General features: G+C 34.9%; 1 protein-coding gene across 1 annotated transcript in view; it reads right to left on the bottom strand.

Annotated features, from left to right (window-relative positions):
- Window positions 1-16,121, bottom strand: part of mapk8b (mitogen-activated protein kinase 8b) — a 28,365-nt gene extending 12,244 nt beyond the window's left edge. Inside the window, 7 exon segments of the mRNA XM_056470223.1 lie at window positions 2,056-2,127; window positions 4,547-4,712; window positions 6,094-6,232; window positions 6,391-6,449; window positions 8,839-8,968; window positions 9,698-9,877; window positions 15,981-16,121. Coding sequence (XP_056326198.1) covers window positions 2,056-2,127; window positions 4,547-4,712; window positions 6,094-6,232; window positions 6,391-6,449; window positions 8,839-8,968; window positions 9,698-9,819 — 688 coding nt within the window. The 5' untranslated portion in view covers window positions 9,820-9,877; window positions 15,981-16,121.
- Between the last annotated feature and the right edge of the window lie 538 nt (window positions 16,122-16,659).

Raw genomic sequence — 16,659 nt, forward strand, 5'->3', positions numbered from 1 at the left:
TTCTCCATATATTATTATTTCTTATACATTATATTAATTTAAAACGACTAAAATGTCAATAAAAGTCACTTTGTTAAACTGTAGAGTTTAATTTTCAACATCAAAAGTGAACAGAGCAGAGATCAACATCTCAAAAATAAAAAGTACTAATTATTATAAACTATGTATTTACGTTTTACATTTTGGAATTAAGGAAATTGTAGAATAAATTGTAAACAGTTAAAAATAAATAAATAAAAATAACCAGGGAAATTTGGCAGATTGCATATTTTTAAAAAATATATAAAAATTAATACAGTAATTAATATTGTGTAGCGTGTAATCATAAATACTTAAATTTGATTTGTCACATTACAATATTCAATTTATTTAACATGTTTTCATTTAATTCTTGTCTGCTTATTTCTGTAATAAATGAATTTAAAAAAAAAAAGACTTAAAAGACTGACATGTTAATGCATTGTAAGGCCTTGATCACACCGAATGCGTTTGTTTTTGCGATGATAGACGCTATTTTTAAATTCGTTTTCTAATGGCCGCAAGCACTTTTGTGTGCTGCTGATGCGGCCTGTGCACCCCACGTTTCAGCAGTTGCGTTCTGTGCTCCTGGTATAAAAGAAAGAAGTAAATTCTGAGCGTGCTACGTCAGTCCCATCTTTTTTTCGTTGTCCAATCAAATGAAAGCAGAGGCGGGGTTTCCATTAAGGTGACAGCAGAGTTTGTGTTGTTAAGGCGACTGGAAACTTGTAAATGGAGCAGAGACTAGTGGTTGCTGTTTCGAGTTATGCGGAGCTGTATGACTTCACAAACATTAATATCACAATATTGTTAATTATTACAATTATAACAATATCAACAGCAGCACTTACGCAAAATACGCAGCTGATTTAGTGATTGCCTAGCGACATAAAAAGCGCAGCACACTTCTTTTTTTCTTGTCAACAAAAAAATTTAACAAACATTCTGAGGTGCAGAATGAGAATAAATAATAATAATAATAATAATAATAATAATAATAATAATAATAATAATAAGCTCTCGAAATGGAAAAAAAAATTCAATATCGCGCTCTCAAAATTGAAATCACATTCTCAAAACAGAAAATCGTGCTCTCAGAATGAAAAAAATTAAATCGCTCTCAGAAGTCTCAAAACAGAAAAATCGTGTGCTCAAAACAAGAGAAAAAAAAAATTATATTTCGTTCTTAAAACAGAAAAATCACGTTCTCAAAACAAGAGAAAAAAAATTTTTATTTCGTTCTCAAAACAGAAAATCGCGTTCTCAAAACAAGAAAAAAAAAACTAAAATTTCGTTCTCAAAACAGAAAATCGCGTTCTCAAAACAAGATAAAAAAAATTGCGTTCAGGCAACTTATCTTAAAGAAATCTTAAAATTCTTAAAAATAAAAATTAAAAATTCTTTAAAAGAAAACTGCGCTCTCAAAATGAGAGAAAAAATAAAATTACGCCCTCAAAACTAGATAAAAAAATAAATAAAAAACTCAGAATGGGGAAAAAAATAAAAGGAGAAAAAAAAAATACAATTTGCACTCTCGGAACAGAAAAATCGTGTTTGGTGTGATCGGCCCCTAAGAAAATGCAAAGACTTTTTCTATATCTTTTTTTTTTTTATGTACCTTTGTTTTATTCGGTTTCAGACATCAATGACAAAACACATCAACACACATAAAGATAAAATAAAACAAACAAACAAACAACACTTAAAATGGGACAGTAAAGACGACCAGGTAAGGATACGGTCTGTGCCAGGAAACAACACACTACCTCTGACCATTTCAGCCATGATGCAGCCAATAGACCAGACATCAACTGAAAAATGAAATGACAACCAAATTAAATGCAAAATGAAACTGCATGCTAAATGCCAATAAAAAGAAAACACACACACACACATAAACTACAGGGTGCATTGATGTGGATGCGACAGAGGTGAAAGATGCATGCAAACGTCTCAGTGAGCGTAAGGACAACGCCTCATAAAACAAAAACAGCACAAAATCCAAGAAAATAAAATCTAGTGGCTGAACAAGGATACAGTCCCTCCCTGGAAAAAGGATTTTGTGCCGCACCATCTCTGCCATAATGCAGCCAACAGCCCAAATATCCACTATAGCAGAGTAGCACAGAGGAAAAAGAGAAGACATAAGCAAAGCGGAAAAAAGGCCAGAGCGACTGCTTGAGCCGGTTTCTTCCTTAGCGCAGCGTTTTCGCCCTTCAAATTGATCAGTAGTGTGTTGCACTGCAGTGAACCACTAGTCAGACTAATGCTCTTTCTGTCTCAATGCTCAGTGCTACAGGCAAACGCGTCCAGTGTGTTTGTGCATGCAGAAAACGCTGCTAGAACTAGTGCATCTGGACAAAAGACTCAACATTAAACAGGGTTCCCACTTTAATCCAAACTTTTCACTGACTAAAAAGCTGAATTTCCATGACATCTAATGAAAGTAAAAACATGCTACTGTGCTAAATTATTAATCATATCACATATCATTTTGCAGTTAAAGTCTAAAAATTATGAGCTCTCCTGTGACTTTTTTTCTTCTTTTTCAAGTGATGTTTAACAGAGCAAGGAAATTTTCACAGTATTTCCTATAATATTTTTTCTTCTGGAGAAAGTCTTATTTGTTTTATTTCGGCTAGAATAAAAGAAGTTCTTAATTTTTTTAAACCCATTTCAATGGTCAAAATTATTAGCCCTTTAAGCAATTTTTGTCAACAGGACAAACCACTATTATACAATGACTTGCCTAATTACCTTAACATAACCTAATTAACCCTTTAAATGTCACTTTAAACTGAATACTAGCATCTTGTAAAATATCTAGTCATAAAAGATCAAAGAAATCTAGAAACTGAAAGTTATTTCATGCATATATAATATATTAAAATAAAAAAATGTTGATCAGTTGTTCAATTTAATTCAATTCACTTTTATTTGTATAGCGCTTTTACAATGTAGATTGTGTCAGCTTCACATGAAAGGTCATAGTAAATTGGAACAGTGTAGTTCAGTTTGTAGTGTTGTGATCATTTATATAATATTTTAAAATAAAAGCATATATATATATATATATATATATATATATATATATATATATATATATATATATATATATATATATATATATATAAATAAACTTGCCTTGAACTTGCCTTAAGATGGATGTTAGCTTGAATATAATTCTGCATAATTTTAATAGCCGCTATGAGAACAAAAATAGATCATTAACCTCAGATTTAAAGTAATTGCGGTTTATGTGGCTGTTCCTGTTGATCTCATATAATAGTTCCTGTTCATCTCATATATATAAAGAACGGAACACAACAGAAATGCTTAAAGGGGACCCAAAAACATGATGGACGCTAATGTGCCGGGACTATTGCTCAGTGAAGTTGTAGGTGATCTTTGAAAGGTGAGTTTTGTTTTATTTTAATATCCCATGTCTTTAATATTTATTAGTCTAAATAACCATAACCTAAATAGCCGAGTCCATCATGTTTTAAGGTCTCCTTGAAACATTTCCGCTGTGTTGTGAGAAAATGCAGCACTTTTTCGGAAAATGTTTGCGTTGTGAGAAAATGCAGCGTGTTTTTTAAAAATGTGATTGTGTTGTGAGGATTTTCAGCACATATTTGCTGCCGTTTTTTGTAATTGCACGTGTTTTCTTAAATTGCAGCATGTTAAGCTCTCTTGCCCACCGTAGATTTGACTTCAGTGGCTGCAAGTTGATGAGTTAGAAAGGAATAAAATGGAGCTGAAAAATAGCCAGAGCATAACAACTGGTGTGAAACAACACAGAGAGAGAAAAAAAATAAATAAATAAATAATAATAATATTAATGATAATAATAATAATAATAATGATTAATTAACTACAAAATAAATAAATGCAAGAAATAAAAAAAAATAAATAAAAAATATTTTTTAAAAAATCAATTCAAAAATAAAACGCAAGAAATAAAACAAAAACATTAAAAAATAAATAAATGCAACAAAATAAATTTAACAAATTTATAGAACAATAATCAATGTAAATAAATAAATCAAATAAATAAATATGAAATCTAAAATTTAAAACGACAAATAATCCTTTTATACTCCAGAACTTGGGGAAAGAAAAATAAATAAATAAATAAATAACTAAATAAATAAATAAATATATATATATATATATATATATATATATATATAAATATATATATATATATATATATATATATATATATATATATATATATATATATATATATATATATATATATATATATATATATATATATATATATATATATATATATATATATATATATATATATATAAATTCACTGACTTTCAATGTTTGAAAGAGACCTTTTAAATTTTCCTTATTGATCAAAACCTTTTTATTTTCCATAATCTCTTGACCCGTGGGAACCCTGGTTAAAACCCTGCAGCCGTTTGGTGAGATCGGTTTTCAGTTTTCAGCTGAATGGTGTGGAGGTGCTCGTGTGCGACTCTTCACATGCTGCCAGGCAGTTGGCACTCACCGTTGGCTTGATAACCCATGCCCAGGATAACCTCTGGGGCCCGATAATAGCGCGTCACAACATAAGGAGTCATGAGGAGGCCGGTTGCAGCCGTTCGGGCCAGACCGAAATCCAGGATCTTCAGCGTACAGTCGGATTTCACTACTATATTACTGGGTTTCAGATCCTGAGAAAAGATGAAAAGGTCAAAGGCGTCACAAACTCTGATGGAGGACTCTGAAACGTGTAGTTTGAAGACTAAAGTCATATAAAATTAGTTCCACAAACTCCATTTTTATTTTTAGTTGATTCAGATATTTACTCCTACCGGGGTCTGTATTACGGATTCATTTAAATTTGACTAATCAAAATAAAGCAAGTGTCATTAGTTTAAATTATGAGATTGATGCGATTTAAAACTTTGTTTTAATTATGTAAATAAATTCCTGCAAAATCAATTTACCCAAATTCAGTTTTTCTTTTAACATATTCTTTTTCTGGACTGATTGGTTGTGCAATTGTTTTAGTAATGAAAAATACATGTGTTATTAACAAGATATTAAAAGTTTAGGACTCATCATCTTATTTTACTTTTCCCAAAAATAAAACTTATTTATTTTTTTATTTTTCCCAAATTCTGTTTTTATCTTTGGATTTTTTTCTAGCATTTTATTAAGCTGCAATAATCAACAAAAAGGCTCTATTAGTTTTTTATTTCAGACATTGTGCTGTCAGGTCTTTTTTGGAGATTTAGTGCAAATTTATATTGCAATTTAATAATAAAAAACCTGTTTATATTAGCAACATCAAAAAAAAAAAATGCATGTGATTTACAGGAGAAAAGCCTTTTCTGTGATATGCATATACTGTATGCACTACCTGACTAAAGTCTTGTGGCCTCTCCAAGTTTTAGGAACAATATAATAACTTGACTTCTAGTTGATCATTTGGTATCAGAAGTGGCTTATATGAAAGGCAAAGGCCTCTAGATTACACTTATTTGACCACAATAAAATATGATCATGCCTTGATTTTGAATTATTTAATTAGGACTGTAAGTTCTGACTTTGCTTAGATAAAAGTCTCATCACTGAACAGAAATAATGTACAGTATGGAGGCTGGAGTATGAGGAGCGCTATCCTGCTGGAGAATTTGCCCTCTCCTGTGGTTTGTAATGTAATGGGCAGCACAAATGTCTTGACACCTCAGGCTGTTGATGTTGCCATCCACTATGCAGATCTCTCAAACACGCCCCCTCCCTTACTGAATGTAACCCCAAACCATGATTTCTCCTTCACCAAACTTGACTGATTTCTATGAGATTCTTGGCTCCATGTGGGTTCCAGTAGGTCTTCTGCAGTATTTGTGATGATTGGGATGCAGATCAACAGTGATTCATCAGAAAAATCAACCTTCTGACACTTTTCCAAATGATCAACTAGAAGTCAAGTTATTATTTGTTGCTCTTACAAGTGGGATCGACGACTAAGACTTTTGTCAGGTAGTGAATATGAACATGCATATATTTTTATTATGTTTTTACAGAATAAAAAGAGTGTGTTTGCACCCTGTGTATAATGCCAGCAGCGTGCAGGTGTTTGATGCCGCAGAGCATCTGATAGAGCAGGTAGGACAGCCTCTCGTGGTCCAGCTCCATCTGAATGACCTGACACAGGTTTGCATCCATCAGCTCCATCACCAGATAACTGAACACAGAAGAAATGAGGAATTCGCAAATAAACCAGCACAAACGCACACAGACAAACATCAAATAACTCAATCAGGGGATTTTAGATGCATTTCGGTGTCAAGTCAAAACGTATTTAATTTCAATTACAATATAACATGCAAACAAATAACTTACACATCCTGAAACTCTTCAAGTGTCTTCTGTGGCGTGAACACATGTAGTAAGCCAATTATCTGCGAAATTAAAACAAACTGCATGAAAGATATACCATATATTGTGTGGATCAATAATAATCAATTATCATTATTAATTATAATCAATAATATTATTAGTCAATAATCATATTATTATTTTATAAACATGTTATTACAGAAACAATTACAATACCATACACTACACATTATATCGAGCTGGAAAAAATGAAGAGGGGGACTTATTATGCAATAAATCACTTTTATAATGCTGTGTTCACACCAGATATGCGTCAAATTCACTTCACAATAGATGCAGATTCACGTCATGGGCATCACTTCTGTCTGCCTGGTGACTCTAGCTTCTGTGCTGAATGGCTAACATGGATTTTATTGAGAGAATAGCTGTGTTTATGTGCTTTAGGAAGGCTGATAAATTGACGTGAATTAGTTTGGAGCTGTGTCTGAGTCCATTAGATACTTTCAGAGGTGCTACTAGCTCTGTAAGTTCATCAAATCCTCCAGAACCTATACCTGGATGGTGGAAGCTTTCAGCGCTGCTTCCGACTGAGCTGAGCCCAGTTTGATCAACTGGTGTCCGGTGGTGTCGGCAAGAGAATTTTCCCGTGGGACACCAACAACAGGTGCTACGTCATAATCACGCCCTGAGAAAGAGAAAGCTCCTGACTGGTTAATGCGATGCAAATGTCCGCTGATGTTCAGATTTTCCAACTCGAGTGATTTGTGCGTAAAAGGCCAACTCATACTGTGCATTTTTTATAATCCTGAACGATTGTAGCATGTCAGACTGCATGAACATGGCTCCCATGTCACACTGTAAGAGCTCAGCTGTCATAATTTCAGAATGAATGTCAATAAAGAAGTGCCAAACACGGAAGAAAACTACCTATTAGTTTGATGTCATCCACCTGTGCTCTGAAATGATTCCTCACAGCATACGTCAGCAATCAGTAGCGATCACTTTGCACACAGCGTGTCTCAATAATAAAACCAGGAAGAAAAAACTGCCTTGACATTTCCCCGAGGGAAAATTCATTTGAATTGTCACACGGATTGCATCATCAGATTCTGCGCTGCTATTGGTTCTTGGATTGACGCTCAACGCAGCTGTTGTCACACTGCAGGAAAGGGTCTGAAATCTTCTGACACTGCCAGAACTTCATCGGAGGAACAATCTGATCGCAACGGGCATTAAGCTGCTGTCTGTGAACATGTCAAACCAACGATCAAAGATCACAGATTTTAGCCCAGGATTTCAGGGATCTTTTAGGATTTCCCAAATTTGCCTCAGATGACAAAATAGTTACTGAAATCTTACTATGTGAGTAGGGCTTTAAGCAAAAACTTCACTTCATTTGCACGAATTGCATGATTCGCACCGACAGGATGTCTATTCGCGTCTTTGCATTGATGTAAAACACTCTCGCTTAACGCTTCATCCACGTCTGGTGTGAACGCATCATAAGGAAGTTAAACACAGTTGTGTGGCAGCAGTGTGAATATAACCAGCCTCTTATGATAAAAATATTTTGATTAATTTTTTTATCATCAGACTTGATAAAAACAGTGTTTCTGCAGAAACACTTTGATTGACATTCTCCCTTTGTATGTGTCACAAGAGTGGGAAAGCCCAGCCCACTAGTGACCATCTCTCTCTGTCATTAGCATGTTACTCTTGTTATAAAATCTGCCATTATGCTGATACATAGGCATTTATAGCTCCGCCCTATTTTGAAAAGAGCACTTGAACTTGTGATTGTCACAAAAATGGCACGATTAGGATCAAAGCCTGGTAAAGTCTAGATTGGATACGCGGTTGGCCGGAAGTGAGATTTGCACATTAATATAGCTGAATTCTTTTTATGACACTGTATAACAAAAATTTTTATTTTTAAAGTACTGTGATGGTTGGGTTTAGGGTTGGGGTTAAAAAATACAATTTATTGGGTAATTTAATAGATAGCATAAATAGTACTCTGTACAACAACTGTTTTTACATTACTGTGACGGTTGGGTTTAGGGTTGGGGTGGGAGTAGACGTTAACCAAATACAATAAATGAGAAATTTTATAAATAATATAAATAATTCTCAGTAACTTCCGGCCGCATACATATCCGATCTAGCAACAACCTCAAACCCTAAAAGGCGAAGCTTCAAAGAGTTACCAAACATTAGTTATGGGGTATTTTGAGCTGAAACTTCACATACACACTCCAGGGCGCACTCTTAATTAAACATTAAAGATAAAACATAGAAATGTTTAATAAACATTAAAAAAACTACATAAAGCATTAGTGAGAAGACTTTCAGAAACATGAACCATCTTTCTGACCCCAAACATTTTTCTACACGCGCACACACACACACACACACACACACACAAGAAAAACAGACAGTTGCACGTCTTACGTTTTTGTGGTTGACGCATTTCATCAGGACCAGTTCTCTGTAGGCCCGTTTGGCATGAGTTTGGTTTTGAAAGGGTCGGCTGAGTTTCTTAATTGCAACATTTCGATCAAGGACGTGGTCATACGCTGAGCTAAAAACAAGAACACAAGTCGTTCAACACACTTTATACATTTCTGAGTTTCTTAATCTGCTTCCAAGCATTTCCATGCAAATGTCAACCTTTCCATGAGAAAAAATAAATAAATAAATAAATAAATAAATAAATAACCAAAATAGCGAAACCCTTTCTAAGTTGTTTGTGTAGGCTTGTATTTTACTGTACTGTCAAAAAATAGTCAAAAACATCTCTGTCAGTGTTTTTAAACAACTATATTTGATTTACCAAAGTCACACCAGTGCCAATTTTACATCTGGAACATCCATATCAGAGAGATGTCACATTCATAACAAAGCTTTTTTCTCATAAATGCAAGACAGAATAAAAGCAATCATGTTTGCCCTGGTGTGAGCAACTCTTATCCTTTTGATTAGCATTATTTCCTTTGGGTTGTGCAGTTTAATTCACAGAATTTCTACAAAAAGCATGTTGTATACTACTGACTCGTATCCTTTTTTGGTTACATCCATAATGTCTGTTTATTTTCCTCATTTAAAATAAAAAATATGTTTACAGATATTTCTGATCCCATAACTCTGTGGTTAGTTGTTTCAGAAAATATAAACCATTGTATCAATATAATGTTAACATATATATTCTCTGTGAATGTATATTTTGAGTATTTGCTGCAAATGTCACATCCGTAACGCTGGAATTGCACTTCTTTCATATTTTACAGGTTAATGAATGTATTCAACTCACCAGACGATGCCTTGTGCTCCAGAGCCGATTGGTCTTAAATTCTGATAGCGCTTCAAAACGGTGAACGTTGAATCTCCTACATCTATGCTGTAATATTCTTTCTCGCGCTTATTCCTGTTCATGATGAAAACCGTACTGACTGTATCCTGGGCATTCAAGAAGAACTTCACCTTCAAATATCTGAAAAGACAAAAATAAATGAACGAATAATTCACTGCTCCTGGTTTTGCTTTTGGTTTACCATTAAAGGGGACCTATTAAGCAAAAAAAAAGGGGGGTTAAGAGGTTTAAACAGTTGTGTGGCAACAGTGTGTGAATATAGCCAGCTTCTAATGATAAATATTTATAATCAAACTTGATAAATGCAGTCTGCAGAAAGACTTTGATTGACATTCTCCCTTTGTACGTGTCATCAAAATGAGAAAGCCCCACCCACTAGTGACAATCTTTCCCTCATTAGCATAAACAGTCCTAAGTGAGAAGCAGCCGTCCGTCATTAGAGTTTTGAATCTGCTGCTATGGTGACGATCTCTCCTTCATTAGCATATGACATAAGTCTTGTTTTTGAATCTGCCACTATGCTGAGATATAGGCATTTGTAGCTCCGCCCTCTATTGAAAAAGAGGGCAATCTCATTTGAATTTAAAGCGACAGTCACCAAAATGGCACAACTAGGACCAAAGCCTAAAAGGGTGAGTTTTAGAGAGTTATAAATGATTATTTGTGTGGTATTTTGTGCTGAAACTTCACACAAACACTCTAGGGACATCAGAGACTTATTTTATATCTTGTAAAAAAGGACACAATAGGTCTGCTTTAAGTAAGCAAATAAACTCAATGATGGGTTAAGATAAATCTGTGGATTTCTGTGCTTGCAGATTTGGTGTGGGCCTACTAATTACTTAATTATTATTACATAATTAATACTTTAACTTAATTATTACTTAAATATTGTACTTAAACATAAATAATTTTTGTTAAAACATGGTTTAAATAAGAAAACCCAGACATTCATATAAAATACTGAATGCATATGTAAATTATCTATAGACTTCTTCATGTACTGTCATTAAAGCCTTTGCAAATACTAAAATGCTATGAAAATGGGTGGCGGATCTGACCTAAGAAGGCTCAAGAAGCAGCGAAGCCTCATCTTAAAGCATCGTCAGCGTTACAGTGACTTGAAGCAGAAATACATATTTAAACAGGTACACTGCTCAGGGAACTGTGATAACAAATGACCCAGGCAGAGAAAGACATTGCAAATTTAGCAGCTTATGCCAAGGATGGTGCAGTGGAGCGGCCATCACAAATCTAAATCTATATCAATATTACAAAAGAAACCTCATATGTAAAGGGCTGGGCGATACGACAAATACGTCATCTCATTTACTATTTACTTAGATAGATAGATAGATAGATAGATAGATAGATAGATAGATAGATAGATAGATAGATAGATAGATAGATAGATAGATAGATAGATAGATAGATAGATAGATAGATAGACAGACGTCTAGACAGATAGATGATAGATAGAGCGATAGATAGATAGATAGAGCGATAGATAGATAGATAGATAGATAGATAGATAGATAGATAGATAGATAGATAGATAGATAGATAGATAGATAGATAGATAGATAGACAGACGTCTAGACAGATAGATGATAGATAGAGCGATAGATAGATAGATAGATAGATAGATAGATAGATAGATAGATAGATAGATAGATAGATAGATAGATAGATAGATAGATAGATAGATAGATAGATAGATAGATAGATAGATAGATAGATAGATAGATAGATAGATAGATAAATTTGACAACATACAATTATATATAAACAGAAATGTACTACTTTATATGTGATTTTTCTCACTTTATTTAGAACTTGAGGGCAAGTGTTTGATTAAAAGTGTAGAAATCTAAAATAAATAATAAATATTTTATGAGAATAATTACAGGTCCAACATAATAACAATAATAATTTAAAAAATTGCTAAATACAATGCTAAATGTAAACGTTGTGCTTTCAAGATGGCAACTTTCTCATGATGCTGTTTATTAATGTTTCTGTCTACATTCCCATAATAGTGTGTGATATAATAATGCACTGATATAAAACAATAAAAAGTATTACAATAAACAATGTATTTTGTGACAACACAGTGGCTCTGTGGTTAGCACTGTCGTCTCGCAGCAAGAAGGTCGCTGGTTCGAGTCCCGGCTGGGTCTGCTGGCATTTCTGTGTGGAGTTTGCATGTTCTCCCTGTGTTGGCGTGGGTTTCCTCCGGGTGCTCCGGTTTCCCCCACAGTCCAAACACACGCGCTATAGGGGAATTGAATAAATTGGCCGTAGTGTATGTGTGTGGTTGTGAGAGTGTATGGGTGTTTTCCAGAAATGGGTTGCAGCTGAATATATAGTCAAATATGTCTTAAGTATGCACATGCAGCTGAATGGAAGAAATATGCATCAGGTCCTAATATAATGTGATTGTAACCGTTACAAATAAAACTACAAAAAGAGGGAATAACTCACTTCTTTAACTTAAAGAGCCCATATTATGGGTTTTTGAAAATGCCCTTCCATGTAGTGTGTAACACAGCTCTAAGTGAAGTGAAATATCCAGCTAAGGCTTAAATCTGTAAGTGTACAGTGTTTAAAACTATTGATTCATCTATAAAAGAGTCGACTCATAGTGCTTCAAACGAGTCGCCTTGATAACGAGTCATTAGGTGTTTCGCGATGACGCAGCCACGAAACACAAGCCTCGCCAGTAGTTACGCGCGCAAACCAGGGAGATTTGAAACCTGCGGCCCCGCCCACTAACACAGAAAAAACACTAGACACACACACAGACGCCGCAGGTCGAATGAAGTCACGCTGTGCTCAGATGGATAATATTGACAGTCTCTACCCAAAGATGAGTTGTTAACCTGGTACAGTACACGCGGTTACTCTTTATATTCTCTTATCACATGTAAGCCACGTTAAAAACGCAACGCGTGCCGCTTTGTTTACGGATTTAATGTTAAAGGCTTTTGTGAGCTCGCGTTCCACTGCCGTTTGTCGTTGCTATGGCGATCGATCGTAAGCTAGGATACAGGAGACTTGTGTCGCTTTCCCTAGTTCTTCTGAGGAGCGTTGTGTGTGTGTGTGTGTGTGTGAGAGAGAGAGAGAGAGAGAGAGAGAGAGAGACTCGCGTCGCTTTCCCTAGTTCTTCTGAGGAGCGTTGTGTGTGTGTGTGAGAGAGAGAGAGAGAGACTCGCGTCGCTTTCCCTAGTTTTTCTGAGGAGCGTTGTGTGTGTGTGTGTGTGTGTGTGTGTGTGTGTGTGTGTGTGTGTGTGTGTGTGAGAGAGAGAGAGAGAGAGAGAGAGAGAGAGAGAGAGAGAGAGAGAGAGAGAGAGAGAGAGAGAGACTCGCGTCACTTTCCCTAGTTCTTCTGAGGAGCATTGTGTGTGTGTGTGTGAGAGAGAGAGAGAGAGAGAGAGACTCGCGTCGATCTCCCCACTTCTTCTGAGGAGGGTTGTGTGTGTGTGTGAAAAAAGCCTTACACTATGAAGCGCGTGTGCACTGTGACTACTTTTATATAGTTGATTACCAGCTGGGCATTTCACTCTGTCTCCTGCTGAAGCCTGTCACTGTCGACCAATCGCAGCAGGCTGTCATCGGTCCAATCAGCGCAGATTAGCTTCGCGCTGAGGAGGGGGTTGGAAACAAATGAATCGCTGAACGATTCATATGGGAGTCGTTGGGATAATTAGGTAAAAATAAATGCCGATTATAAGACCATCAAAGTGTTTTATGACCTTGCATGCATATTAGACTGTTGTTGGAGACCCTTACAACCTAAATATGACCCTATTTCATGTATAATATGGGCTCTTTAATTTGCAGACACATTCATTCATTTTCCTTCAGCTTAGTCTCTTATTTATCAGGGGTCGCCACAGCAGAATGAACCGCCAACTATTCCAGTATACATTTTACACAGAGGATGCCCTTTCAGCCACAACCCAATACTGGGAAACACCCATACACTCACACACAGTAAGGCTAACTTTGTTTTCCCAATTCACCTATAGCGCATGTGTTTGGACTGTGGGGGAAACCCTGTCAACACAAAGAGAATATGCAAACTCCACACAGAAATGCCAACTGGCCCAGCTGGGACTCGAACCAGCAACCTTCTTGCTGTGAGGTGACAGTGCTAACATTTGCAGACTCAGTTTCTGTATTATTTCTTACATGAATGCTTCTGATAAATAGATATTTTTACTTGTATTGTATTTGTATAGTGATTATTAGTAATAAATGACTATATACATATACACATGCATACATGCATATATACATACATACATACATACATACAAGCATTTGGTACATACTTTCTGTATTACCTTTGTTTGAAATGAGCTGATCTAATTCTGTTTATATGAAATGAGCCTGCTCCCGAGCAGGTTTGAGCTACCAGAACTGTTGCCATGACAACTCTTGGATGAGTTTTGAAGAACGAAACCATACTAAATTACGTCAAATTGTCAATAATCAAATCCAGCTAAATGAGTAATTCACGTATGAAGAACAGACCCCTGATCTCTAGTCAAGCCTAACTTTGTACTACACTGACGACGATTGGAAGCCAGAGATGCTTTGAGATGGCATGTTTTCCATTATATTAAAATAAATTCTTATTTACATTAAATTATTTGTTTACAGAAGATGCCAGAAATAAACAGTCATATTATAATATTATAAAATAAAAAATAATTATTTACAGGACATGCAAGAGTTATTTTATTCAGAAGAGATATTGCTTATTTTCTACTTATACTAAGAAAAACATTAAAAAATATTTTATTTTGTATCCAAAAGTACAAGTTATTTATTTTCACTTTTTATAAGAAAAAAGGTGACTGTTGGTTTTAGGCAATGTGTGTTTTAATTTCAGTTGTTCAACGGTGATGTTCAATAAATAATCATAGATAGTAGATGTGTTTCCTTTAAAATTATTTTAAAATCAAGTAATGCACCATTCAAATTCATTCAAAGTGAGCATTTTTACTAAGTAAAAGTAAAATAAAAAAATAAAATAATCATTGATTAATTGTAATTGAGTTAAAATGTTCAATTAATCGAGACTTTGATTTTAGGTCAAATTGACCAGCCCTACATTAATAGCATGCTTTACATTTGATTACTCAATTTGTGTACCTGAATACTGCTAGAATCACAGAAAACTATAAAGCACTGTTTATTTTATTTGTATCTTTGCTTTACTGTATTTATCAATGCTTGTAATTGCTTTATTATAGTTTCTGCAAATGCTCTACAAAATGAACCCATATTTAATGAAATTAATAATTTTTTATGAATAATTCCACTGAAGTCATATGAAAATATATACAATATCGCAATATGTGTCGCAGAAAAATAAAATCCTGCAATGTCAGTTTTTCCCAATATCGTGCAGCACGACATACAATCAAAACACTGCATTATTTACCATCAATGTGAATAGAAAGTGTCAATCATATCCCAAAATAATATGGAGAACCGCACCCGAATGCCCTGAATTCAACATCTCACAGCCCCATCCACAACCAATGACCTCAATTCCTCTGATCGGACTTCACACACCTCCTCTGGGACCATTACACTGCATCCAAACCAAATCAAACCAGCTTCATACTATATAATACAATCTGTATGAGCAGAACACAGTTGCTTATGAATGAAGGAAATGAAAAATAAACAAATAAATAAATCAAGAAGCTTCCTATATAGACAGCAGATTATTAGGGCATCATCATTGGCATGTTGGAAGAGGTGGGCAGATCACCAGGTTTTAAGACACATCGGGGATTTCAGCTTACACATGACATTTACTGAATAGCAGCTTGGTGCATTAGTAGCATAAATAGCTATAATTAATGTAGAAGCATAATATTTTATTGACGTGCCATTATGTAAACACTATGTGAATCAACGTATGTTAAACATATGGTGCATATCAGGATACCACAGTACTACTTGCTTCACGCTATCAACATATAGCCATGTGACATATAGATATGGTTAATAGTACAATAGACTGTTAATTTAAATATAATAACACGTACTAAGAGAACGAAGCGTCTATGTAATGCTAAATAACCAGCTGAAACCAGCGGTGTTTACTGTGGTGTTTTACAGCAACAAACCAGCGTTACCCTCCCCCACAACCAACCTTAACAACATCACCGATAAATGTGTGATAAATATGTTCACTCACCCTCCTAAAAGATGAACAGACAATTTAAGTGCAGAATCATACGAATCGTCGCAGCAAGTTGTTGTATTTGTCTTTCCACACAAGACACAAGCACTGCGTTTCCGTCCACTGGCAGGCCTTTACTTGAGCTGCGGACACTTGCGTACTACGTCACGGTGTCTTTGCGTGCACGTGACGTACGCAGTTTCTGCGTTTCCCCAAGTTCTTCGGTTTCCCGCCAGACATCATAACGCTCTTGTGATGATGTTTCATTATTACTTCGTGATGAAAAGTTAAAATTAATCGTCTTTTTGACGATACTTGACAATTTTTAATGTTCAAAAAGCAAATTTAGTGGTCAAGAGAAAGAAATTACGCTGTATATAAAGATTACAACGGAAACTTCCTGAGGTAACTTAATTCGTTGTAGTAACGTTACATTAAGAAATTGTTTTGTATTGCAACACTGTCGAAATATTGATTAAATATAAAAAAGAGAATTAAATAGAATTTAATTGAATACACACATTACAATACATGTCAGTAATTTTTGTTAAGTAAAAGTTTTTTAAAGAAAAGAGTTTTTTTTAATACTCATAAAAAATAAACAACCAGAAGGAAGTTTATATATATATATACACACACACACACACATACATACATACATGGTGCAAATTACAGGGGGGTTTGGGGGGGATTG

Source organism: Danio aesculapii, chromosome 12, assembly GCF_903798145.1.
Source record: "Danio aesculapii chromosome 12, fDanAes4.1, whole genome shotgun sequence".
In the NCBI taxonomy this organism is placed as follows: domain Eukaryota; kingdom Metazoa; phylum Chordata; class Actinopteri; order Cypriniformes; family Danionidae; genus Danio; species Danio aesculapii.